We start from the raw sequence: 26846 nt of genomic DNA on the forward strand, positions 1-26846 counted from the left end.
CTAACTTTTGCTCCAAAACATCTACCACTGGTTGTCACTCTGATGAGCTCGTTCCAGTTTATCTCTGGGCTGTCACAAACTGAGGACCAAATGAATTCTGATCTAAACAGTACAATGTATTAAAACGTGCGACACAGCTTAAGTCACATATCCCAGCAAAAAGGTTGGATCAGCGTAAGACTGCATAAAAGAACCTGTTACACAAACTACAACCTAAAAGCCAGATTTGTATTCCCCCCCGGTGAGTTGTTTTGTGGGCAGCCCAGGCTAAATCCTGGATTATATTGGGTTTGATCATGGTTAAACCCCCCCCCCCCCCCCCCCCGAGGATTATTTTGCGGAGCGTGTGCTCAGCACGTGACAAAGTGAAGCGTAGTCAGCGCCAGACAAAACAATGCTTTCAAGAGCCCTGTCAGCTCTGAGCCTTCGTCACCGGACCGACTTGACTGGTCAGCAGTTTCCTTGTGTTGCTGTGATGTACTTTGAAAAGCGGACACAGGATAGACACTTGACTGAATTGCTTAGTCTAATATCGCAGGAGTTCCAGAATCGGAATCTGTCGGAGTGTGAAGTTCAACACCCGAGACAAGCAATTGCCACAAAATCTTTGGTGGGAAAGCACTATTGAAATTGGAAACAAATATTTACATTATTATTTAAACTGAACACAAACATCCAAGTTCTGTCTGAAAGCGGCAGAAGAATTCATCCTTGGTTGTTACATTGCGCCAATTTACCAGGAAGTCGGTGAGAAGGCATCTTGAGGTACTGACGTGCCAACTTCGCCAGCATCTTATCTAAATGACGAAAGGTAAATGTTGGCTTACCTTGCATAAAACAGGACAGAACGTTTCTCTTGGAGGCGACTTCCTGAAGTCACCACGGGGAAGCACAGAAAATAAAAGGCTACAAACCTCGCACCGTAATTTGCCCGCTTTGTGTTCCGTCTAAGTGAGGATTACGGCATGTTTATTGGGGGTTTGTGAGCCTTAGAGGTGTTGATGGATGGATTTTGTTTGCACTGTAACCAAGCGAGGGCGATCCTCCGTTGTTGCGAAGAAGGAAAAAAGATAGATAGAGAGGGATTTAACGCGCTGCGTGGCGAGTTGGCCTTTGTGGTGTCAAAATAAAGGTCAGACTAATTGAGATTAAGCCTCGGGGGAGGAGAGGCCGCATGTCGAGTGTGTGACGGGTGATCAGGAAGTCGGAGCTGCTGTCAAAAATAGAGATCTCTCAATAACACCAAGCCAGATATGTAACGAATCAATTTGTTCAGATTTAAGCGTTCGGGGTAAACGAGCTCCTGCACTGCCTTTGATGCATCGATCGGTAAACAAGCTCATTCATACTGACAGCCGCACAAAGGCCAACGCAGGCAATTTACAAGCGTCGAATGTGCCGTAATTGGACGATGTGGGGGGTGGGGGCGGTGGGGGTAAATCAATACAAAGTCCTAACGTGATTCACGTAGGAGAAACCTTGTGACGGGTACTGGAATCAATAAATCCCAATTTGTGGTAAGCCCCAAGACGTAACATATTGCTTTCTTACTGATGCTTTTTTTTTGCATTAGCCCAAAAATATCCGCAGACGTCTTTTCTTGATTTGTTTTGAGGGGGCAACAGTTCGAAAGCACGCTCCGGACGCCGGAATCACCTAAAATCAGGATTATTCCGACATTATTTTTACCACCTAATTTTGTGCCTCCAATATCATAGACAAAGATATGACATTGTGTCATCTAAATCTGACTAGCAGTGGATTTGTCCATCTATTTATTTTCCAAGCCGTTTATCCTCACAAGGGTTGCAAGAGTGCTGGAGCTATCTTCACTTATTTGGTGTTATAATCAAAAAAACACATCTACAAATGGTGGATTTTCTTTTGTACCGTTTGTACTGTGTCGGACAATTTTGGGGATTTTCAAACAGGTAAAGTGCGCCAACAAATGTAAATATTGGTCATAATACCACCTCTGTCTGCAATTTGCCTGAGCCAAGAAAAACTGGCCAAATGTACCGTGTGAGCCTTAGTCCAACCTGCTAGCTTAAACCACATGTGTAAAAATCAAGCCCTGAGGCCAGATCCAAAAGCTTGCCACCATTTTCCCTTGACTTCTGTTGAAAATTACCCATAAAAATATATTAAGCTACCGGACCATTCTATAGCCACAGGACTTCACAGTATTGGACACAGTTCAAGCAGTACAGTACTGATGCAGGTTTAAAGCAGACATTTTGAGTCCCTAGTAACACAAAATTAACATAAACAGTCCTCAGCCTCGCATTGCCAAAAGCATAGACGGGAATCACGAATTCATTTGGCAACAACGAGACAACCTCAGACCGGCGATGACGTGAAAGGGCGCAAAACTACAACAGATGCGAGATCCATTGATTCATCCTGACCTGTGGTTGTCTATGTCAAGGAAAAACTCAATCTGACCTCAACAGCAGTGTTTTGTTTGTCCGTCAAGCGTGCGTTTGAAAACAGTGCCGTGGTTGGCATTAAACGTTTTGCAAAAACACTCCAACCACCGAGGAGTTGTTCAAAAGTCTACGCGAAGGCGGCTTTGACTTGCCAAGAGTTCTATTACACAAATGAAAAAAGTCTCCATGAGGACTTAATGTACTAGACTGATAAATCTTTAAATATTCCTGGAAGCAATCCCAACCCATAACTTCGTTGATGATCTGTTGCGATAGCTTTCCCGAAAGAGATACAGATTTATGATAGTCACTGCAAACAATTGCTCTTTAGCGATTTGACAGTCTTCATGGAAGAAAGAAAAAAACAAGAAACTTAAACTAAGACCCCGCACCGTTGTACTGTATGTTATCAAAAATATCAGGCTGCTTTTTAGAATATAGACAAAAGCATGGATGGAAAATCCTGACTGGGGCCCAACAGGACTCTGATTCACAGTTAATGAAACCCGCAAGGAACAGCAGCCGGCGTCTGACTGAGGTTACCTAGATACAGGACGCGCCACGTCACTGGAGCTGCGGGACCATCTCTAATTACAGGCATCGAGACGAAGGGGGCCCCGGGAAGTGGGGGGGTGGGACGCAGGATAACGGACAACAGAAGGGAGCAAGGACAAGATGTACAGTGGAGAGTCTAAAAGGTGAACAATGAAGTTACTGACGTTCTAAACAACAAGATCAAATACTACCTTCAAAGTCTCCTGTGACAACAGATTGGAAGTCTGAACTTTGGTACAAACTCAGAAGCCTATTTTTCCTGAAATCTTTGGTCAAATTCAGAAATGTACGACCGCAGAGGTGTTTCAACTTTCAAGGTTCAATTGCAGCATTGCTGTTGCTTTCTTCTTGACAACTGAAGCGCTACGTTCCACCTCAGAACCTTAAACGGACCTTTAAACACAAAAAGCAATTACAAGACACTTCTCAGACTGCTCCAGAACCTCGACGAACGCGCCGAAATCCAAAAGGAAAAGCGGACAGAAGCTCACCCTCCCGGTGACGGACGGAGTCAAAGAAGACAAGGCAAGTCCGCCGTGGATGCCCATGGCAAAAGAGATCATTTGGTCAGGCTTTGCTAGATAGCAAAAGGTCAAGTCGAGAGGCACTGGTGTGTGTTACAGTCAACGGATGTCTGGCAGCTAACAACAAAAATCACGACATGCTCACTGAGCACATCAACACACTCACACATCCACAGAGTCAGGAAAAAAACTTGACAGGGAGCAGCACACTCGAAATCAAAGTGGGGCACTGTAGCACATCCGCTGTGTAGTGGGGTGGGGGTGGGGGGCATGCAAAACACACATTATAACTCTCGAGAGGTCGACTGCTTGCATCCATTTGATCCCGGACTCACTTTAAAATGATTGATTCTCTCTGTAAGGAGATTTACCGGGCTTTTCCACATGGCCTGGATTTGAGAGTAAAAGCAAAGATGAAACATGGTCAAAAGCTTACCTTTATATCTATCAAGTCAGATGTTGGGGAAAATGAATATCGGGAGAAAAGGACTGTACTCGACTAATGCTAATGTCGGGGTCAGCTCATCAACCCTCGATGTCACGAGACGATTACGGTTGAACAGTTCATGAAGTTCTTTGCAGCTTACAGGTCTTGTTCCGGGACCAAAAAAAATAAAACAGTCTGTTAATATACAGTACCGTGCAAGTTTTGGGACAGACTAGCTCTGTCATTTTCCATTAAACAAACATTTTGAGCTATTCAAAGAAAATATAGTCATTATACACATTGTTAAATTATGAATTTATTGTGGCTTATCAGATTTTTGGGGGAAAACCGAGTTCATTTTCCCTGACCAAATGCAAGGCTGATTACCTCCAGACCTCTTCCATCAAGAAATGACAAAGATAAATGTTGATTTAGGTTTTGAAGCCTTTTAATCTTCTCTTAATTCCTTTCCTTAATAAATAAAAACTGCTTTTTTTTTGTTCACTTCAGTTATTTTGGTCGATTACATTCAGGCAGTCTTTCCCACGCACAAAAGTCCTTATCAATGGCAATCAAGGAGTAAAAGTGCAACTAAAAACCCAGCTCAAAGTCAAGTGAGGTTCAGAGAACAATGGCCTACGTCAACAGACTGCGGCGACTGCCAAACAAATTGCACTAAGCCCTGAGAGCAGCCTGATTAAGACACGATTCCATTCCAAGGGGAACGAGGACAAAGTTTCGACATTGATTTGGTTTGTTGTTTTTTTTTTACCTTTGGCTTCTTGGACATGCTCGTGCCCCCTCAATGCAGGGAAACAACCGTGTCGCCACGATGCTCCTCGGCTGCGACTGCAATGAACGATGCAATTCCCCGGTTGGCGCTCAGAGTGGCGTGACCCAGGAGTACGAGCGGCTGCACCGTAAAGACCACTCCATGCTTTTATTTTGCTCCCGCGAACCTCTTTAGTGTTACTACGAAGCGAATGTGCTGAGCTGTAACCGCCGCGTTGTGCCGTACAGCTGCAACCAGACTGACCAAGCGTAACATCTGGTCCACTAATCTGCCCGGCGATGACTGTCACCACGTTTGCAACCGTGGTCCTTAACGTCATTAGTCTTATTGGACGTAAGAAGCGTACACCCGCGAGAAATGGATCAGCACCGAATGCCCCTCAAATGTGCAGCGAGGGCTCATATCTCACAATTTAGATGGAGTCCAACCCAAACTGAAAAACTCAATGTCCAAGAAATGATTGAAATTTGTTGGTAATTTGTTCATCAAAACGATGCAATAAAGAGCACCAAAACTAAATGAAGAGTGAGGAGAGGAAGCACGTTTACTCAGAATTAAAGTCGCCAAATTCAAAATTACAATTTACCCCTCGCCATTTTGTAAGTTCATTGTTTGCGGCATTACAGATTTTTTTTACTGTACTTAAATCATGCATCATTTGCTGTATTGCAGGATTTTGGGGTGATTATTTTTCTTTTTCATTTTACTATAGAGCAAAAAGATCACGTAAGGAGGAAGGAGTGAGAAAAATGAAAAAAAAACATTTATCATTTCACTCTTCATAAAAGAAACAAAAGTGCAAGGTAAAACTGGTTTATTAAGCAAAAACAAAGCATTGTTCGCTGATTTATTTACACTTAGCGGCGCTAGTTAGGCCCAACTGTTGTCCCTCCACCCACGGTCAAGAAAAACAGGAGGGTGGCCAGCAAAAGTGGACAAAAATAGCACCTGCACCTCACATGCATCTATTTGGGTATTACATTTTAAAATATATATATATATGTTGTCGTACATCCCAAGAGATACAACTGTACTGTACAGAGAATTCTGAATGCATACAAAAATCAAATTACTCAAATAATTACTTGTACTACTGCAATGTTATCAATACCAAACTACCACTTTCACACCTCAGCAAACCTCATCAGAAAGCAGTCCCAGCGGTGTGCGGACTGACACTACGCATAATGAGAATAAAACCAGCGCCGACTTCAGTCCTCTGCGTTAAGACGGGAACGTGGTAAGTATTTACACCGTACACCCCCACGTGCGCCAGAAACATTCCGGTTCAGAGTGAGGACAGCACGGCGGGATAACATATTCAACATACGGGTGGACCGAGCTGGAGAGGGGAGGGGAGGGGAGGGAAGGGGGGGGGTAATTGGAGCAGTGTTTGCCCTGGGTGAGAAAGACAGAAGCACATCGCTAATGATGCACTGGACAAAAAAAAAAAAAAATTATTACAGCCAATAAAGAGGATTTGGAGCATATGGTCCTTGACAGTGTCAACTGCAGCTGGGATAGTTGCTCCTGTACCACAAAGGTAAAGTACGTGCACACAAAAGCTGAGCATGTACAGTGAAACGTAACTTCGTGTTGTCCTCTTTGCCCCAAGTAGCTGACTTCATCCCTGCAAAGCCACTCACTTTAATCTCCTGCGATCCCGCTGTACTAGCAAAGAAATATGTCACATGCACTTCAAAAAACTAAAACCAAAAAAATATATATACTACACTACTCCCGCCAAGAACATTTAAGAGTCGGCTGGAATTCGAAACCAACTTCCTTGGACCGCAATCAGAGTTGGCAGATTGGTCAGCAGATTTTATAAAGTGGACATGGAGTAGCTGGTCGTTATATAATAGTTAAATCTCTAAAGCCTCTCTTTGGAGAGGCCACAAGGCACAGGAGCATCAAAAACCAGCAGAAGCGAACTCCCGTGGTATAATCTGCCGCATTTGCGCTCGCACATTCGCGCACACTTCGCAGGCACACTTACGCTTACCCAGGAGACGTTTTTGTTTTTGGAGTGTTTGAGCATGGCAACGGGAGCGGGCCTGTCCGCCGAGAGTCTGCAGAAGACCCCGCGGCCTCTCGCGGGAGACCGATCAGGGGCGGTGGCCGCAGAGTGGCCTTCCCTGCCGACCCGAATCGCCCGGCATCTGGAAGAGGACGCCGCGGCCCGAAACAAAAACTTTTTCCAAGCCTTGAGTGAAGAAAAATAAAACCACAAATCTACAGAACTCCTCTTCCTCCTGACGGCGGCCGATGACCCGACTGCTTATGTTTTCAAACAGAGTATGAATATGAAAGATCCCAGCAGGTTTAACCCCGCCCTGCTGAGCCCCGCCACGCTGCCAATCGCGCTGCAGTTTTGCGTGGCCCGGCTCCCGAGGGTGAGCTTAGAGACAGATGAGCGGACCCCGTGGAGGAGAGGGCTGTTCACCAACTGGCAGCGCCGCCGCACTTCCAGGCATTCTGCAACTGGCATTCTGTTATTGTATACAAACGAGCTTCATTCTTCTCTTGACCCGTTGCCATGGCACCCCTTTGCTTAAAGACCAGTGCCACCACTACGACGACCTCTTCATCTTTGTTGTTCGATGATCATTGTCTCCCCGAACACCGTCAACACCGCATTTCTGATCAAAAGTCAATCTGGATTACTGTGGTGTGCGATTTAGACCTGGATGGGCTTTAAAGAGGCATCCTTGATGATTGGAGCGAAAGCGGCGTCGCACCTCGGGGACGACAGCTGGCTGAGCGGGCGGTGGACCGTGATACATTTTTCCAGCTTTTGGGAAAAAGACAATGAAAATGTTGCATACAAAGCAAAACCCAATTTCAAAGTTGTTCAAGCAGAAGATGTGCATCTCATGTCGAGAGATATTGCACTGCACAGAAGAATTTAAGGTGGAGGTGGGACTGCATCAGGGATCCGCGCTGAGCCCCTTCCTGTTTGCGGATAGATAATGGATAAGCTGACAGACGAGGTTAGACTGGATTCCCCTTGGACCATGATGTTCACAGATTTTGTGATCTGCAGTGAAAGCAGGGAGCATGCGGAGCAACAACTAGAAAGATGGAGGCACGCACTGGAAAGGAGAGGAATGAAGATTAGCCGAAGTAAAACAGAATATTTGTGCGTGAATGAGAGGGGCGGACGAGGAAGAGTGAAGCTCCAGGGAGAAGAGATAGCGAGGGTGGACGACTTCAAATATTTGGGGTCAACAATACAGAGCAATGGAGAGTGTGGCAAGGAAGTGAAGAAACTGGTCCAAGCGGGATGGAACAGTTCCCAAAAAGTGTCTGGTGTTCTATGTGACAGAAGAGTCTCCGCTAGGATGAAGGGAAAAGTTTATAAAACAGTGGTGAGGCCGGCCATGATGTACGGGTTAGAGACGGTGGCACTGAAGAGACAACAGGAAGCAGACCTGGAGGTGGCAGAAATGAAGATGTTGAGGTTCTCTCTTGGAGTGAGCAGGTTGGATAGGATCAGAAATGAGCTGATTAGAGGGACAGCCAAAGTTGGATGTTTTGGAGACAAGGTTAGAGAGAGCAGACTTCGATGGTTTGGACATGTCCAGAGGGCGAGAGAGTCTGAGGATGGAGCTGCCTGGCAAAAGAGCGAGAGGAAGACTAAAGAAAAGGTTGATGGATGTGGTGAGGGAGGACATGAAGACTGTGGGTGTTAGAGAGGAAGATGCACGAGATAGGCTTAGATGGAAAAAGAAGACACGCTGTGGTGACCCCTAATCGGGACAAGTCGAAAGGAAAAGAAGAAGAAGATGACAAGAATTGAAATTATGACATGCCAGGTCAGAGAACATTGAACGCGAGGCGTCACGCTATGCCTTGATCTACTTTTAACACCCGTCGCTCTTAATGAATTGTTTATATCCACCTTGGTCGGCAGCCCCCCACCCCCCACCCCCTCTTGGGCACGAGGTTCCCTGCATCCCGCTGCCCCTAATTAGCTCCGCAGAACATCTGCAGCTGTTTGAAATGAGGCTCGGACAGCCTGGGTTACTCTCGAGGTTGAGTTTGAGTAGAAACGCACGCTGAGACTGCAAAACAGACGCATCGCGCTAATAATCATGCATGACTGCCCGGCTTCCAGAAGGAAATATTTTGTGTTTTAGTCAGTACGTTGTGGAGTAAAAGCACAGAAAACCCAAACCAGACAATAATACTGAAGTATGGTGCTTCTTCATATAAAGCAACATACTAATTCTCCGTGGGATCGCGTTGCCCGTAACCTTCCACAAAATACTATTTCACATTTTTGGAGTGGGCTGCTTGTTCCTGTCAAATAACGGCTGTAAAACCCAGACTTCATCGTTCAACCTGTGTCACTGATCACAGACTGACATCAGTGTTTCCAGGCTGCGGCGGCAGTGGCGCAATAGCCTGCTCAGATATATATCACACTTTCCAGTCTTATAGTGAAGCAATATGATTATGTAAAAGTGCTACGAGACCTGCTAGCTTGGAGACATTCCTCTGGGTCTCTGTTGCCAATTAGTCACTGCGTCTCTGGACAGTTCTACATTCTCTGGAAAAGTCAAAAATCGCTTGGCAGCTGCCATAGAAGTCTTGGCCCCAAACTCCTTCTCAGGCGGCCATCCCAGCGTCTCCAGAAAATTCACCAGTAGACTGCGTGCACTTTCAAGAATTTAACGTTAACGGGGTTTTTGGTAAACTACATATTCCGGTTTAAGACTACCAAAACATCCATTCATGCATTATTGTATTGGTAGTTGTCAAAAGAAACCTACTCATCAGAGATCTCCTCCGAGCCAAACAACCCGACTTACGACTTGTCCCGAGTACCAGTTCAACTCCAGGAAAAGACCACCTAAATATTACCCCACTGGACAGCCTCTAATTGTTTATGCCACTGTCAGTTTACTCTAAAATATTTACTGTGGACTAACAGGTTCCACCAATACGGTCGACTCAAAACAAAGTGGCGATCATTTTTTAGAACTCCTATAAATAAAAACGAAACAAGACCCGATTTATGGTCTAGGTTAAGTCTAAACAAAATGGCGACTTTGTGATTTCCAATGGACAAAAGACAAATAAAAGAACTGTACCAGCTATTTTCAGACTTAGTTTAAACCTGTATGTCATTCATTAGATCATTCATTACAAATGCCAAATTGGAAAAAAAAGTAAAGAAAAAAAAGACATCCTGAAGTATTGGTGATTTCCGCAAATGTGTTCTGTAGTTGTACTTGACTGACTGCCCTCCATTCACAAATCTGGACGGGGCCCCGCTGTCTTCCAATCCCAGAGTTTCCATGAGTCGCGTCTGGGACGCTATACTCCAGCGTGCTCCACATTCCATCCCGAGCGGGATTGTCACTTTCATTACGCAACCCCGACTCGTAAGTGGAGCGTCATCCGAGGAGGGCCGGCTGACGGCAGCTGAGGCTCCTCGCTGGGGGCCTGCGCGCCGTGCAATTAGCGCTCCGTCGCTGGGATTTCCACCGCGTTCGTGGCGCTATTCGGTTTCGGCACGGCAGGGTGGCGCACCTGCAAACTGGCGCTGGCCGGCGTGCACTGCAGATGCGCAACCACCTTCACACACTCTGCGGTTTACCAGTCCAGTGTGGCCTGGCAACAGCTGGTCCCTAAACTAATCCACTCATCAGTTAAATTAAAGCTTACTCACTTGTGCGGTGAATGTTGATCCGGCGCACCGTGGAGTCAAATTAAATCGCGGCAGAAGTAAGAAATATTGTCCCTTGGCTGCAGTACGCGGGAGAAAGATGTTTTAGGACTAGAAAAATGTCTTTGCTTGATTCAGCAGCACGCTGCAGCTTTCTTCTGGCCGCGTTTGCGGGACAACACCTGGTGGATCACTCGCGAGCTCGCTGTCACGTAATCCGCCGTGAGGCTGCGATGGATTATTCAGGCGGAGCTCATTACGACGCTGGCAGATATTACGTGCACGGGCTTGTCGTCGCCGGAGTTTCACCGAGTGGTTCTACAATCAAATGCACAAGACTTGCAAAAAACCAAAAGAAAAAAAGTGACTCTCGGTCGTAAAAACAGACTCAAATGCGACAGGGTGCAAGAATACAGCTGTTTGAGTTAAGTGGAGGGAGAAAAAAAGAGAAATTCAGGGACTGTGGTGGCCTCCAATGTGGGCAAGGAGCCACTAAGTCACTTTCACTGAATGTGACGAACTGTCAGTATTAACAATAGAAAATAAGAACACTCACTAGAAGCTGTTGTAGGCCACAACTCACTGCCAGACACCCACAACCAAACTAACCAACTCCAGTTCTTGCCATGAACCGCCGGGCCACGGTCGTTGCAATTGAATTACAGTGAAGAAAATAAGTATTTGAACACCCTCCCACTTAGAAAACATGGGTGCATTCCAAGAACACCATCCCTACTGTGAAGCATGGGGGTGGTAGCATCATGCTTTGAGGTTTTTTTTTTCTGCACACGGGATAGGACGACTGCAGCCATTTATTGTGAGATTTTGGGGAACAACCTCTTTCGCTCAGTCAGAGCATTGAAGATGGGTCGCGGCTGGGTCTTTCAACATGACAACGACCCGAAGCACACACCCAGGAAAACCAAGGAGTGGTTCCGTAAGAAGCATATCAAGGTTCTGGCGTGGCCTAGCTAGTCCCCAGAAGGAAACCCAATAGAAAAATCTTTGGAAGGAGCACAGAAACCTGTCTGATCCAGAGAAGATCTGTGTGGTGGAGTGGTCCAAAAACCCTCCTGCAATGTGTGCAAATGTGTGAACAACTACCGGAAACGTTTGACCTCTGTAATTGCAAACAAAGAATACTGGACCAAATATTAACTTTGGTTTTCTCGGGTGATCAAATACTTATTTGCAGCTGTATCACACAAATAAATCGTTTAAAAGAAAAAAATCATACATTGTGATTTCTGGATTTTTCTTTTTAGATTCTCTCTCTCATAGTAAATATGCACCTACGATGAATTTTCAGACCCCGCCGTGATTTCTAAGTGGGAGAACTTGCAAGATAGCAGGGTGTTCAAACACTTATTTTCTTCACTGTAAATTGAGTAACGGAAAAAATTAAACTCATAGATCAAAGTAGAGCTTTGTTCTTATCAGAGGGATGAAGGGCTCTTAATCTGCCTTATTTTCAGTGACACGAGTGCATGACAAGGTTAAAGTGAAACAAGGCCATCTAGTGGTAAAAGCAAGTGAAAAAGTATTGGATCTGCAGCATGCAAAGGAGAGCGTTCTGGCCTCCTGGGGTAAGATGCAGTAAACTGTTGATCAGGTAATAAAATGAGCAACGCCAGAAATCAAGGGACCAACCAGAATCCAGTACCGCAGACTTCTGTAAACACCCGAAAAGGGACTGTGGGTGTTAACCCTGTTGAGGAATAAGAGCCGTCAAACTTACATAGGGAAGCGCTGCTTTCCGGCGATGGCCCAGCCCACAGCACAGCATGAAGGGGACCGCGGTAAGGAGGGACCGGGGGGGGGGGGGGGGGGCTACCTTTCGGGCGGCGGCATCCGCTCAGCCTCGGTCCCCGCCTGCGGATCCCTCGCGTAAAACGAGAGGACTCAAAAAGTCAGAAGCGCCGTTGTGGTCGTCATCATCTTGTAGCCATGTTATCACGGCAGTTCCTCCAAGACCGAACGTTGAAATTCACTTCAGCTCCCGAGAAGGTCAGACTGTCCCCCTCCCCGCTACCCCACAAAAATAGGGAAAAAAAAAAAAAAATTCTCTGCAGTGCTACAGTTTTTGCGGGGCTGCTTTGAGCTGCCGGTGGATTTCCACTCACTCGTCGTGGCGCACTAGTTGCTCCCGTGCACGAAGCTTTGAGGAGGGAGGAAAGGGGGAGGCGGCGTGTCCTTTATTGACCGCCGTCCCCTGGCATCCTGCGGGAGAGCGTCGATCCATGCGCCTGTCACCCTCTCTTTCTCTCCCCCCCCCCTTCCTCCTCGGGATTTGGAGTCTCCTCCTTTTCCAACTTGAGTGCTCTGCCAGTTGGTCCTCATTTGCATAGCATTAGCTTCATGCTTTCGGGAAAAATAGGGGAGGGAAAGGGGGGTGCTGGGGGGGGGGGGTTACGAAGTCTTGGGTACAATATTATATTACATTCTGCCCTGATTCCAAAAACATCCATATTCGGTTCCCTGAAGACTAAGTTGTCCATAGGAGGTCCTGCGAATGGTTGTCTATGTGTACCCTGTGATTGGCTGGCGACCAGTCCAGGGTTCCCTCCGCAAGTTGTCCCAAATCAGCCGAGATTGGCAACAGCTCACCTGTGACCCTACTTACAATAAAAATTTAATGGATGAATGATGACCCCGGACGGCACGGTGGGTCACCTGGTAAAGTGTTCCCAGGTTCGATCCCGGCCTCGCCCGTGTCGAGTTTGCATGTTCTCCCCATGCCTGCGTGGGTTTTCTCCAGGCAAAACATGCAACATTAATTGGACACTCTAAATTGCCCGTAGGTGTGATTGTGGCCGTTTGTCTCCATGTGCCCTGCGACGACCATCTCAGGGTGTACGCCGCCTCCTGCCTGTTGACAGTTGGGATAGGCTCCGGCACTCCCCGCGTCCCTTGTGAGGATAAGGGGCAAAGAAAATGGATGGATGATGTCCCCTTTTAGGTGCATAGTTTCCAGGTGTGTTCCATCAAAATGGCTTAGTTATTTCAAAAAAAATGGGTAATCCTTCCTCTACAGGTAAAAAAAAAAAGCTTAGTCAAACACTTGTAATTACCATGTCTGTCCACTAGGTAGCAGCGCAGGGCCTGTGTCGGGTGGCCTTCAGCTCATAGCTGCAGTGTGAAGGCACAAACTACACACACAGATGCTGGGAGTCACATTCTCGCATTTTATCCATTTAATTTCACGACTCGTATGCCCGTCATGAACATTTCATTCGTCCTTCTCAGTTCCCAACTCTGAATGGATCGCAACTGATTTAATAAGCAGCGAGCAGTTCCACCGTACAAGCCCGTGTGTACGCAGACTTGCGCGACTTGATCTTCGAGACCATCGCCACTCATTTAAACTATGTTTAGAAAACAACTTCGGCTGTAACAAATTGCCGTACATAAAGATAAAACGGTGACGACGCGGGCCAGTATTTTTCATGCGCCTTCCTCACGTCCTATTCATTCATTTCATTCTCTCGGACCGCCGTAAACACCCACACGGCTCGCGTGGCCTACGTAAAACCTCACGGGAAGGTTGCCAGAGCTGATAAGTGGCCAATCGGGAGGATGTGACATCATTTCCCAAACCGAGTAAAAAAAAAAGCGATGAAATTAAACGTCTGCAATCAGCGGAGGGGAATGCGGCCGGGTTTTCCTGACCCGCTCGTGCCCTCAAGTGCGCTTTTCAATCACCAAATTGGAGATAAGGAGGAAGCAGCGCGCTTAATGAGATCACAACAATTTGCAGACTGCGACTTTGGCGTCCCGGAGCAAGTGCTTTCTGCCTGCGCCATATTTGATATCGCTATTATTAAAGAGATCTATTATTAGACCTCTGCCTCAGGAATCCTTCTTCAAAAGTCCAGTACTGTTTATTCTTCGCTTCAGTAGAAGCTTTTGTCAATTGCTTCCAAGCAAGTGGTAAATTAGGAAAGTTTATTAATATTCGGGGGTCTTGTGTGCGTGGGGGGGAGGTTCGGCTGGATGGTTTCCCAGGATGCACTGGGAAGACAACAAGGGACTCGGAGAAAAAGGACGACTCGCATTTCCAAGCGGCTATCGAGCTAATCAAGCCCAAAAGGTTGTGTAGTGTAGAAAAATAGTATATATTATACAGTAAAGCCTCGGTTTTCCAAAGAAAATTTTGAGATTTTTTTGCTTCTGTTTTCGAATAAAAATCGGTACTCAAATGCCACCCGAGGAAACCCGGAAATAAAATAATGCGCAGGGCCAGACCAGCTGACTTTTTAAGCAAAAAAATAAATATATTTCTTAAATTATTTTATTATATAAAGTATTCAAATTATAAATGTATTTCTACAATGCAGTTTATTATCAAGAAAAGCTAAAAAAAAATGCTTTTTAGACTTGTAACCAATTATTTCTTTTTCCATTCATTGTAATGGGAAACAACGATTCGGTTTTCGAACAATTCACCTTTCGAACCGTTTTTTTTGAACGGATTGTGGTCGAGAACCGAGGCATCACTGTACATTATTTATTCACACACGTGCTGCACCACGCAAATGTTGGTGCAGCACATGTAGACATACGATAACGAAACTCACGGGCAGGCATACATTCTTTTTGCTTGACCAAAAATGACAAATTTGGCTGCTTGCTTTGTCACGGAGTTGTGGTAACTCTCACCGTTTATTTCTGTATGAATTTTCCATTCATCTTGTGACCTTTTGGTGCCAAGGATCAAAGTGTGTGGGTGCATTTTCTGTAGACAATTTGGAATAATGTACAAGATATTCAAACTTTTTTTAAAATCAATTCATCGAAAAATTAGATTAGTAAGATAATTGCTAGTTGCAGCTGTTCAGTTGGCCACTCTCGTCTGCAAATATCAACGTTATTACACAAGCGCGAGCGCGTTTTGCGACCGATCCCAAAACGACGCGTCTTCGGTGAGAGCGCTCCTCTGCCCGCGCTTCCGCCCACACGTAATGAAATATAAACCACGGGCGGCTTGTGGACGTTGCTCGACAAATCTGGAGCGCTTCTGCCACCCGCCCCTCCCTCAATCAACTCCCACGGCCGGGACCGGGACCTCTACCGTGCTTTGCCCCCCCCCCCCCCCCCATCACCCAGGAGGACCACAGGGAGCGTCTCCCGTCCTTTCTCCGTTTGCCCCTTGGCCTCCCTCGGTATGCATAATTTGGCCTTTTATGAGCAGTTTATGTGCGCTTACTGGAACACGTCGCCGATGGTGCTCAGATCACCGTAGACGGATGTCGGCGAGTCGGACACGCCAGCGGGAATGTGTTATTACTGCAATTGTTGTCTTTTTTTAATATTTAGATAAAAGCAGAGTTAGATTTATTATCATTCTTTTGTCCACACTGTGGGTTTTCTCTCCTGTCTGTCTGCCCCAGACCAAAGAAAGTACCGGAAGGTGCGATTACCGCGGTTGCGGCCTTTTGTTTTTGCTTTTTGTTGTCTCTCTCCTCTCACTCAGTCCGCTTTCTAAGTTAATGCCGGCTGTGTTTTGCCACTTGCAGTTGACGTTTACTCTCAAACAAAATGAATCAGGGCGTTGTGTGCACTATTAAAAGCAACCTCGTAGCTTTGCCTTAGAAAAGTCTGCTTAGCTTAATGCTCGCAACAAATAGGGTTACTGTTGCACTTTAACGCTTTAGGCAAGGCTATTTGAACACTAAAGGTGCCGAAACACATGTAGACAATACAGGAGCGCTTTTCCGCTTTTTACTGAAAACCGGGAGAACAGGAAGACAACCGCAGATGCAACGAGCATCCTCACAAAGGCGCTGTTGTCAGCCCCAGCTCAATCCCGGACCCTCACCCAGATGATTCATGGCACCGCACCAGGCCCCGCCTTCTTGAGGCACACATCGAAAACACAAGACTCTAGAAGACGTATCATATTTTCTAAAATTCCATCCATCCATTTTCTTAGTCGCTTATACTCACAAAGGTCGCGGGGAGCGCTGGAGCCTATCCCACCCTGAACTGGTCGCCAGCTAATCGCAGGGCACACAGAGACAAACAGCCGCACTCACAATCACACCGAGGGGCAATTTAGAGTGTCCAATTAATGTTGTATGTTGAGTGCCCGGAAAAAAAACCCACGCAGGCACGGGGAGAAGGCGCAAACTCCACACAGGCGGGTCCGGGATTGAATCCAGGACCTCACAACTGCGAGGCCAACGCTTTACCATCGGATCCACCGTGTCGCCCATTTTCTAAAATTCTTGCTTGTCATTTTTTGGGGGGTTCAAATAACTGAAATTTGTTTAGAAACATGTAATTGAAGCAAGTTTTTAAGGAATTTGGGAGCAATATTTGTTTTGGGGTTTTTTTTTTGCGCAAATTATCCATTTCGACCTGTAAATTCTATTTTCGCGATTTTAAGTGGGGAAAATTTGTCTGCGTTTGACACGAGATTCGAGTCTTGCAAGTATCCCAGCTCCATATTCGAAAGCAAACTGTTACAATAGCAAAACAGTATTTAGATTATCACCCAAACAAAAGGAGCCGTTACGGGAAGGTGGGCTATTTTTGGGTCCGACCCCGAACGCGTCGCTCCTCTTCTTCCTCCCCCGCGCTCCTGGAAGGACCTCCCGTTTCTATAGAACCCGGACTGATACGGACTCAGACTGGAGGGCGACTGTGGGAATCCAGGTGGAGCTCCCACGACCGGCTGCGACAGGAAAAAAAAAAAAAAAAAAAAGGGAAAAAAATCGGTCAAATTCTCACTGAGCGGAGTTCATGTGAGGTGACGAGCTCATTCACAAGTTCTCAGAGAAGTTGAGTGCAAGCAGGAGGTACCCCCCACCCTCTAAACGCCACCCCCAGCTCACCCCACTCCTGGTGCCAAAAAAAAACAAAAAAAGAGGCGATGCGAGCCTCCTCCTAAAAAGGGAGAAACATTTCGGCAAGGGCACACATCCCGTTCCGCGCAGGTCTCTGCATTCTACAAAGTCCAGACGCGAAAAAAAAAAAAAATCGGCATACCTCGCCAGCTCTGCTTTATAACAGGAGATGCTAGCTAGCGGGCGGCGGCTCGGGCCAGACGACGACGGCGTCGCTGCGTAAAGGCGGTGTTTACGCAAGACTTTCACGGCAGCACACATCCCAGAACTGATGGATGATGATGATGACTGAAGTGCCGCACTTGTGCCAGCTCGCTTTTTACCGGCAGACGTTTACACACAAAACGCGCAGATTCCGACACGGGGACAGGAAATGGTCGCCTGGGACACGTTCCACGACCGCGGCGGGATTCTTTTCAGACAACTTTTAGTCGGTTTATTACTATCTCACGTTTACCTACGTCTTTTCGTGACTAGAAAGGGAATGTTTTGTAAATCGCGCCACATCAGCTCGTCAATTTTGTTTTGTTTGCGAGATGAGCAAGCGGGTGCGTGCTATGGAGGAAAGCAGTGAAGAAATAAAGTTAAATAAAGAGAAAAACTTGGTTTAAAAAAATGCTAATATATAAGTTTGTTCTTTTGTTCATTTTCTTGGACGTGACGAACAGTCAAATCTGATTATTCGTGGATCGTAGTGACCTTATTCATTAGTTTTGTGTTCGAGTGGAGCCGGTGGGTGGCCGTAGGAGGCCGACAAGTGCTGACGCGAGAACGTCAACAAACAGATTGAACAACAACAAACGTGTGGTTAAAAGGCTTCCGAAGTCATTATTCAGGGATGAGAATGACCCATTTGGAAAAACAATGACAATGTATGTGTATAAAAAGTACAGGGCAATCAGATCATTTTGAAAACTTAAAATAGGAGTCCAAACAAGCAAAATAATTTTGCCAAAATTCAGACGTAAAAAAGTAGACAGTGAAATTTATAAAAAATAGGCTACTGCACTTACAAGTTATACTCCAGAAATAAATACACAAGTAATTTGTTTATATATATATATATATATATATATATGACATGAAAGAGAGAGAGAGATCATGAAATATAATAAAAGTGAGCGATAAAATGCGTGCTCTACATGGCCATTGCTACAGACAATTTACGTCCAACTTACCATTGTGTTTCCTGGTTTGGATACGCTCCCGGACATTTGTTTTTGCTCCTCGGCTTCCATAATTGATCATATCGGAACGCAGAGTGCGCAGCGCTTTGCCGGGAACGTCCACTTTCTGTGTTGATACAGTTTTTGTTCCTATCTGCGCGGTTACACTTTTTTCAAGCCACGCCCATCTGAAATGTTTTTTTTTTTTTTAACCACATGATTTTTATCAATTTTCCCAGCACGATCTTCATCTTTTCGCACCGAGACTTTCGTCATACTGGCAAACGTGCAGACAAATACATAACATATGCATACATATGTCTATAAGTTATAACTACGGCGTAGTAAACAGAATGCTTCTCTAAGAAATGTTATCATCAGAGTGAAAATACCGACGAAATACCGCCAAAATGCTGCTGTAAATCGGAATGTTGTCGTTATTATGAACACCAAATTTAATGTAAACAGATAGCAATGCCGTTTTCCGCTATCACAGCTGTGGACTAATTTCACGGTGAGCGTTCCCGATAGATGCTAGCAGCCGGTCTTGATTGCCGCCAAAATTTCTCAACAGACTTACACGTTTCACAAAAATGACATTTTCAGCTGTCAAAAAAACTCAGAATTCCGCAAATCCGCGTTAAATTCTCATCCCTGATTATCAGTGAGATGCCTCGTTGGTTGGCAGGTACAGCAAGTGGGTGTGTATGAGGCGGGCAAGCGGTGAGAAGAGGACATTTAATGGGTTACCCCACTTAATGGTCGATCCTTACCTGGCGGGCGAGGCTGTTCGTGGTGGTGTCCGAGGACGTGCTCCCGTCAGAACCTTTTAGGCGACCTTTCCTGAGGACTCCTTTGGTTAAACGCTTTAAAAATGCAAAAGAAGAAAATATAATATATGGCAGTTGTCTTTACAGACAAAATACAGAATATAGTACAGGACAGTTGGAGCTGAGTTGATGAATTCAAGTGGAATAATGACTATATTTCAAAAGGTCTGTTAATATTGAAAAAGTTAGTTAATAAAAAAAAAAAAAAGAGTAAAAACCAAAAAGGGTAGTAACCCGCATTGAAGGCAAATAGTTCACCACAGGTGATGAGCACTGAATTCCCCAGTTTCTTGCTCATTTAAATATAACAATGGCAATATTTCAAACGAACAAGAAGTAGCGGCAAAGAAGTTAAAAGTAAAATGAACATTGAGCATTACCAAGAACTGGACACCAAAATGTCGCCGTCGCTCAGCACCTACAGATTCATTTGTCCCAATTAAAGCTGATATTAATTTACCGATGATAAAATACTGTAATACGTCAGAGGCACGCGTGAACCGAAACAACATTAATTTACACCATGACGGGATGTATTAATAACCCCCAAAAAGTAGACACGAAACGACATCGACGGTTAGCATCTCGGATCCAAAATGTCGCCGTCGTTGATGAGCGCTTCAATATTTCACCTGCCAACTTTTCGATAGTTCACGAAAAAAAAATAAAAAACCGCTCAACTTACTTGAAACACCGGCTGTTCCAGCGATTCCACTTCCATTATCATGTGCGGGTCACTATTTATTTTTATTTTATATTTTTTACAAGTAACAACGACGACGAAACTTGAGGGGTAAGAAGTAAAAACCGTAAAAGGAGTTCTTCATGGCCGCCCCGAGGAGGCTCGCTCCTCTGCCGGCCGTCAAGTTGGAAAGAGCCCGGGGGCGCTGGAGCAAGAAGCGAGTGTGTGGCTGTTTTCCAGCCCGCGGCATCTCATCGCTTCATTTTCCTTGCCCACACTGGCCGCTCCATCCGCGCACTCGTCCGGCGTGGCTCCTTCTTCCGCCGCCCCCTCGCAGCAGCAGCCCACCATAGACGAATGAAAATGAACTCCGTGCACCGCAGTCCTATTTGGCTTTTATTATAAAAAAAAAAAAAAAATATTTCAACATCAATAGAGAGTAAGCATGGTGAGAGTGAAGTTAACTGTGAAGGGCAATGAACAGCATGAAGCATTAACAAAAAACAATAATAATAATAATAATTGTACCTCCCACACTACTGTGCTCATATCTCAAGTCTGCTCTCTAAATACAACCCAATAATAGCTGGGTGGCAGCTTCAAAACGTATTGTACAAGAACATTTGAAAAAAAAAAAAAGTCAATTTTAAATAGCATCTTAAAGCGGCACGGTGCCCTCGTGGTTGGCGCAGCCGGCTCATGGTTCAGAGGTTGTGAGTTTGAATGAGGGTCTTCCTGTGTGGAGTTGGCATGTTCACGCCATGCCTGCGTGGGTTTTGTCCAGGTATTCATTCTTCCAACTCCCAAAAACATGCACAAATTGTCCACGGGTGTGAATGGTTATTTGTTTATATGCTGATGGATGGTGTCCCCATAAATTTGAGTGTGTTCCATCAAAATGTCTTGTTTTGTTGCCCTCTTATGGATTCATTTGCAATTTCAAGTGGAGGATTTTAATAATTTTTCATACCACAGGTGGGAAGCATGTGGGATTTTGTATTGCCCACTGAGGGCCTTTAATGAAAAAAAAAAAAAAAGAGGGACCATTTGCAGGGTTATTTATTTTTATTTTTTTAATAAAAGCTCCTCAGGTTTAAAAAATAAATCTTAAAAGGAAAAATACATTCTTCTAAATAAATAAATTGGTCTGAATTGGTCAGCAATCAGGTCTATTTTGTGAGGATTCTAAAATATTTTTTGGGTTAAAAAAAAAGTGTTTTTCAAGGAAAATGGTATTTATAGTATATAGTATTCAAGAAAAAATTCTGAATATTAAATTAAATTATTTTCTTTAAAAAAAAAAGCAATATGCAGTCAGTTCATGTTTTTTTAAGAAAAAAGTCCCAACATTATGAGAATCTAAATTTAATGAGTAAAACATGGTGTTTTAATTTTAATTTATTTGGGGGGGTGGCAGATTTTTTTTTTTTTTTTTTGAGAAACTCATACCTTATCTTTCAAAGAGATGAGTTGCATTTATTTGAGAAAACAAAATTACAGTATAAATGTACAAAAAAAATGAAATGGCACTTTTATATATAAAAAATGCATGTTTTCATACAAACAAGTTAATCCTATTTATTTATTTATTTATTTACAAAAACATCTCTATTTTTGAAAATGGCGAGAGACAGCATATCGTTTCTCCGTGTCGACATTTATCGTGCGAGAAAACGGCTGACTCATCGCCGCAAAGCCGAGCGTTACTCACAAGACCGCCCACATCGAAAATCCGCGTTTGTTGTCGTGACCACGGCGACGGTGTTAGAATTTGAGCTCGTGTTCGAAGAGCGCAAGCAGCAAAAGGCAGGCCCAGCCCGACAGGAGGCCGACATTCTGCAGGAAGAACCCGGTGAGTGGTCGCCCGCTCTGCAAGCGACTCATCTCGGGAAGCTGGCGGGACAAAGAAATAAAACAAATAAGGTCGCAAACATTAGTGCTAGATTATCTGATTTTTATAAACGTAGCATGAAGTACTCTTACAGGTTAATAGTTACCTTGATGGAGGTAAAGGTGACGCTTATGGCTAACATTAGCCAAATAACGTGTTAGCCTATTGCTAGCTTCAGCCAGGAAACATCTATTGCTTTAGCTCTGTTAGCTTTTTCCAACCTTATGGCTCATAAAGTGCATTAACGTATTGCTATCTTAATGCAGCAAATATATATATATATATATTTTAATCTTATTTCTAGTTTCTAGCTAGGTAACCAGTAGCAGGAAAGCCAAATCAAAGCTAGCATTAGCAGTAGCCACAGTTCTGTCAGACGAACATCACTAGAAAAAGTATTCACATGACAGGTTGTAGCATGTATTAGCTTAGTGCTAGCTGCAATCAGGTCAAATTTGGTATCTTAGCTCACCATCTCCACCAGTGCCAGATAGAGGAAAATCCCCGCGGTGACTGCGAAGATCCATTGCTGCACTTGCGCCTGGGCCGAGACGAACAGTCCGATGTAGAGGCCGGCGAAAGCCGTCAGGGCGCTGACAAAATTCATGACGGCGGCCATCTTCACGGGGAGTCCAGAGCTCAGCAGCACCGCAAAGTCCCCTTAAAGACAATACAAGGTATCTATATATGGATAAGTAAAACAAGTCCTGTCTTTGGATCACGGAGCGAGTCCTCACCCATCTCGTGGGGGATCTCGTGGCACAAGATGGCCACGGTTGTCGCCATGCCGGACTCGGGCGACGAGGAGAAGGCGGCGCCCAGCACCAGGCCGTCAGCGAAATTGTGGAGGCTGTCACCCACGATGACCATCACGGCCAGCAGGGGAACGCCGCCGACTGGAGAAGCCGCCGCCGTGTGGGAAAGTTAAGGACTATGCAGGAAACTGGACCTGATTGGTCATTAGCTTACGTTTTTGTGAAGGTCTCTGCTCTAGAGATGTTTCTGCTTCTTCATCCACTGGTCCCTGCTAGAAAATAATAACTTCTCGTAACTTATTGTTAGATTCAGCAAGGTCTTAGGTGAGTTCTGCCTTGAGACAAATTAAACATGGCAGCTAATTCAATATTTGATAGAATAATACTTGCTTCAGAGTAAATACATAATGTAAATAACTCCATACACTTAACTTTTGAATTCATATTCCATAACTAGTCAGTCACTGCTATAACGTTTAACGCTGTTAGATGCCCAGCAACCACTTCGTCGCGATGCCTGTGGTTATTTTGCGAGTAAATAATGAAACGCAACCGTGGGAAAATGTGAACTTTCCCAGCCTCCCTTTCAAAAGTCTATAAAATGGCGACGCTACCCCGAAAGGGACAAGCCGAAAGAAACACACACCAGCTGTATGGTAGAGATGGACTTGCCCCTCCGGGACGGACCCTCGGAGTCACCCCGAGCGTGGCTCTGAAGGGCAAGAAGAAGCGGAGCTGTGCTTGGGAATTCCACGTGTGTTTGTTGAGAACATACAGTACATGTCTGCGCTGAGGAACCAGGATGGAGAAAATCCTCTCCATGAGGAAGAAGCCGTAGATTCCAGCCACCACGCCGACGATCTTCCACAGGTAGTCCGTCTGCTCCGTGAGGCCTTCCTCATTGTGTCCGTGAAGGCCGAGGATCTCCCGAGACAGAAGGGAAAAAATATCCATATTTTTAACTAACGTAATACTATTTCATAAAAGCAATATTGGAATATTGGTTGTAAATCTGTCAGTGCTTTCGATACCCGAGAAGACCTTTCTGGGCCTCAACCCCAGTTGGGGGCTCCACGAAGGGGGCTCACCTGCGGGATGAGGTGAAGGAGGGCGTCGCCGGAGAGCGTCCCCACGGCCAGGCCCACAAAGAGCTGCAGGACCAGGGTGTAGGTCTCCTGGCAGGAGTTGAAGAAGACCAGGCAGATGCCGAGCATGGATCCCAGCGTGATGAGCAGCACCGCCGCCGTGCTGTAGCCGTACTCTGCGTGCGTTACAAAGTCGGACATACCGAGGCATGGCACCATCATATTACTGCATATACAAAGCACTTTTATAACCTATAAAAATGTTACATGCAGCGTTATTAACCATTGCCTCCAGACTATAAAGTTCCATGTACAATACAAATGCTGGTCCACTAGTTGGCGCTATAGCTGAAGTACATGCAGAAAATGTTTTAGGTACTCTTCATTGCAGGTTTCGCATTTACAGTCGTGTGACTGCATTGGATATGCTAGCTATTTTCCTCTATACTGTATTTGGCCAAACTGAGTAGAGTTGGTCTTACTCTCAAAAGTGGTGGGTTGGTGAGATCCTCTTCCGTTCCACTCTGCAGAACCGCACGCATTCCCGAGCAACTGCTGGATGAAGGCCGGGCACATTTGCCCAAAGTGCTCCTTGGAAATGGGCATTTGCGGATCGAGAGCAAAAATATACGCCAGCTGATCGGCTGAAAAACAGACCTGGTTGGATTCAAAGGACGAAACAACCGGATGAGCTCTCCGCGTCTTCTGGCTTGATCTCCGATTATTCGGAAGTGTTTACCCGTGCCCAGTTTCCGGCTTCATGGTTGCAAGCCTCCAGTGAATGGCCCGACTCAGTCAGCGAACTTCGCCTCTTCTTGTTGTGAGCGTGCGGCTTCTCACCTTCTCTGCCGACACCGAGCTGTTGGAGCAGCAACTCCAGATCTTAAAGAGGGATAAAAAAATGACAGTAAACATTGTGTGTGGGGGGGGGGGGAGCAAAAGTAGTCAAGGTGTTGAAAAGTTACACCTGAAACTCCCAGTTCATTAGTGCGGTTGAGGGAGTGAAAGATGTAGTTGGTAAAGAAGGTCGGCGGAGGGAGGTTCCTCTGGGTGAAGCAGCGACCCTGCAGGAGGTGACTGATAATGGCGGCAAAGACTTTGGCCACTGACATCTTAGGGGTACCTTCTTTCACATTAGCGTCTTCAAGTAGATGAACCACGTCAATACACTGGACGTCACAGGAGAGATCATATCCCTTTCAGTTTCTTCCCTAGGTTAGGAACAGCAAAACCCTGATCTCAATGTCTTACCTGGAGGTTGGAGAGAGTAGAGCTTTCTTGGTTGTTGTGCTGGTTGATGATCTGCAGAATGCTCTCGAGTTCATCCAATGATAAGACGCCGCTGTCCTCCACCGGGTGGAGATCGGTGAGAGCTAGCAGGTAGAACTCGTAGCTACTGACAGGCGAGGAAGACGACCGGCACAGGTCTCGCAGGTTCACGATGTAGTACACCAAAAGAGTGGATAGGCGCTGGAAGCCGTCCTCGGTTAGGTACGACTTCCCGTCATCCTCTAGCACGGAAAGTGCGACATCAGGCGGCAGACACTGGAAGGAGGGTGGAATTGTTTCAGTCATTTATACAGGAAGTAAGTTTGATCTTGGTACCCTGTCCCCATAATCAGAGGCGTAGTGGTTGTGATTTTTTTTTTTCCCTAAGGTACAACTGAGGTTTTTTTTCTCGCTCTAGAAACAAGTCCATTAAGAGTCCATTTGTGACCTTCAAGGCAAAATCTGGACCTCGTTCCTATCTTGTAACCTTAAGTACATCTTTGTATTTTAAGGTAAAATCAAGCCCTTGTTCTTACCATGTCCCATGAAACGTGTCCAGAAGATACAATCTAGTCTTTGTTCCTGCCTTGTCCACAGAAATGGGTGCAGTAGGAAACAATTTTAGTCCATCAAGGTATGATATGCAGTACACTGAGCAGTACACTGACTGCAATGTAACTAGGTGCTGAAAAGGCGCAGGTATGGTTCTAAGTTTAAGAGAAATCAGCGCGGCTACAACAATGAAAACCTTGAAGGAACCAGGTCTAAGGTCTCATGCACGCTTCTTAACAGTATACACCTTGAAAGTAGACTGATTTAAAAATCACTACTCTTACAATTCCAATGCGTCCATTGAATCGGAAAAAACAATTGGGAATGGGATCAAGAACCCTGAATCAATTCGTTTAGGGTTGTTGGGAGCTGAAATCTATTCCAGTTTAGTTTGGGTAAAAGTCAAACAACACACTGGAGTGGTCAGTCACAGAGAATATATGCATACATTCTCGGAATCTCATCGAGAATTCCTTTCGAGGCTCTAAATTCCATTTCCAGGCAGCGTCGCACTAACGTGAAACATCATGGAGTCGACCCTCTCCAGTTCCTCGTGTCAAACGCAGGTACCTCTTGACGAAAGCCACTCGGTATGAATAAGCCATGAAGATCAAGCGCTTAAGCCTTACATTCCAGTCGTGACAAACAAAATGTGTTTGGCTGGAAACGGGCCTACCTTGTCACAGACTTCTTGAGAGCCACCAGTCTTCTCTGGGCAGTTGACCGCCACAAGAATTGCAGAAATCAGCACGCCGATGTGGTTCTTCTGGAGGTGCGCCTCTTCATCCGGACTGAACGGTAGATCCAAGACTCTGAGGACCTCCTTAAGATTGGACTCTGCTTGGTCTCGCCCCGGTAGACACGTCAGTAGCAGCAGAAAATGAGGAACTGTGAATCTCCAGAAGCACATGTTGCTACAGAGGTTGGTGACCATCCAAACGCAGAGTGTGGAGGACGAGAGGCCTCGGTGGTCACCCTGCGCTTGAACTAAACCTTGCAGTACAGCCAAAGCCGGGCCCCTTGGTCCACAACAAAAGGATTAATGGAGCCAGTCAGAGAGCAAAGGGGCAGGGAGAAAGCGGCAGGGGGAGGAGGGGGGGGAGCATAATTAGTATTGAGGGAAAAAAACTTGTTTGGCAGTTGAGGCTGGGGAGAAATACTCTAATTCATTACAAATAAGGTCATCGGGAACGCTTTATGAGACACAGTACGCTTTTGAACATCCTCCCACTCTTGGTCAAAACGACCGAGCACGGCAAGGAATGTTTGGAAGCCTCTGAAAAGCCAAACTCTACCTGTCCGTGGTGATAAAGGACCACTCGTCAGCTGTTTGGGCAACATTCCGGGTACTGCAAAGGGGTAA

At 45.5% G+C, this 26846-nt stretch overlaps 2 protein-coding genes across 5 annotated transcripts in view; both read right to left on the reverse strand.

Moving 5' to 3' along the window:
- The window catches only part of cacnb2a (calcium channel, voltage-dependent, beta 2a), a 37379-nt gene extending 17311 nt beyond the window's left edge, over positions 1 to 20068 (reverse strand). For 2 of the 3 annotated variants that reach the window (XM_061804910.1, XM_061804907.1), the window contains exons 1-2: positions 19630 to 19841; positions 19193 to 19285 (exon numbers count right to left, since the gene is read on the reverse strand). In XM_061804910.1, coding sequence (XP_061660894.1) covers positions 19193 to 19285; positions 19630 to 19761 — 225 coding nt within the window. In that variant the 5' untranslated portion in view covers positions 19762 to 19841. Of the gene's footprint in view, positions 1 to 19192; positions 19286 to 19629; positions 19842 to 19934 lie in introns of those variants that run through there. The other variant, XM_061804909.1, reaches the window with a different exon arrangement.
- A 1617-nt stretch (positions 20069 to 21685) lies between these two features.
- Positions 21686 to 26506, reverse strand: LOC133492557 (zinc transporter ZIP12-like). 2 transcript variants are annotated; one of them, XM_061804918.1, is made up of 12 exons: positions 26160 to 26506; positions 24914 to 25207; positions 24630 to 24831; positions 24402 to 24544; positions 24145 to 24319; positions 23666 to 23838; positions 23358 to 23501; positions 23224 to 23289; positions 22792 to 22846; positions 22560 to 22718; positions 22295 to 22482; positions 21686 to 21824 (listed from the first exon to the last, which is right to left on the reverse strand). In XM_061804918.1, the coding sequence occupies exons 1-12, from the start codon at positions 26415 to 26417 to the stop codon at positions 21696 to 21698; spliced, it is 1986 nt and encodes a 661-aa protein (XP_061660902.1). In that variant the 5' UTR covers positions 26418 to 26506; the 3' UTR covers positions 21686 to 21695. The 2 variants fall into 2 exon arrangements, with proteins under 2 accessions (XP_061660902.1, XP_061660901.1); XM_061804917.1 differs by having other exon boundaries at positions 22792 to 22849.
- Positions 26507 to 26846: the final 340 nt, after the last annotated feature.

The sequence above is a fragment of the Syngnathoides biaculeatus genome, chromosome 19 (genome assembly GCF_019802595.1).
Source record: "Syngnathoides biaculeatus isolate LvHL_M chromosome 19, ASM1980259v1, whole genome shotgun sequence".
NCBI classification, from domain to species: domain Eukaryota; kingdom Metazoa; phylum Chordata; class Actinopteri; order Syngnathiformes; family Syngnathidae; genus Syngnathoides; species Syngnathoides biaculeatus.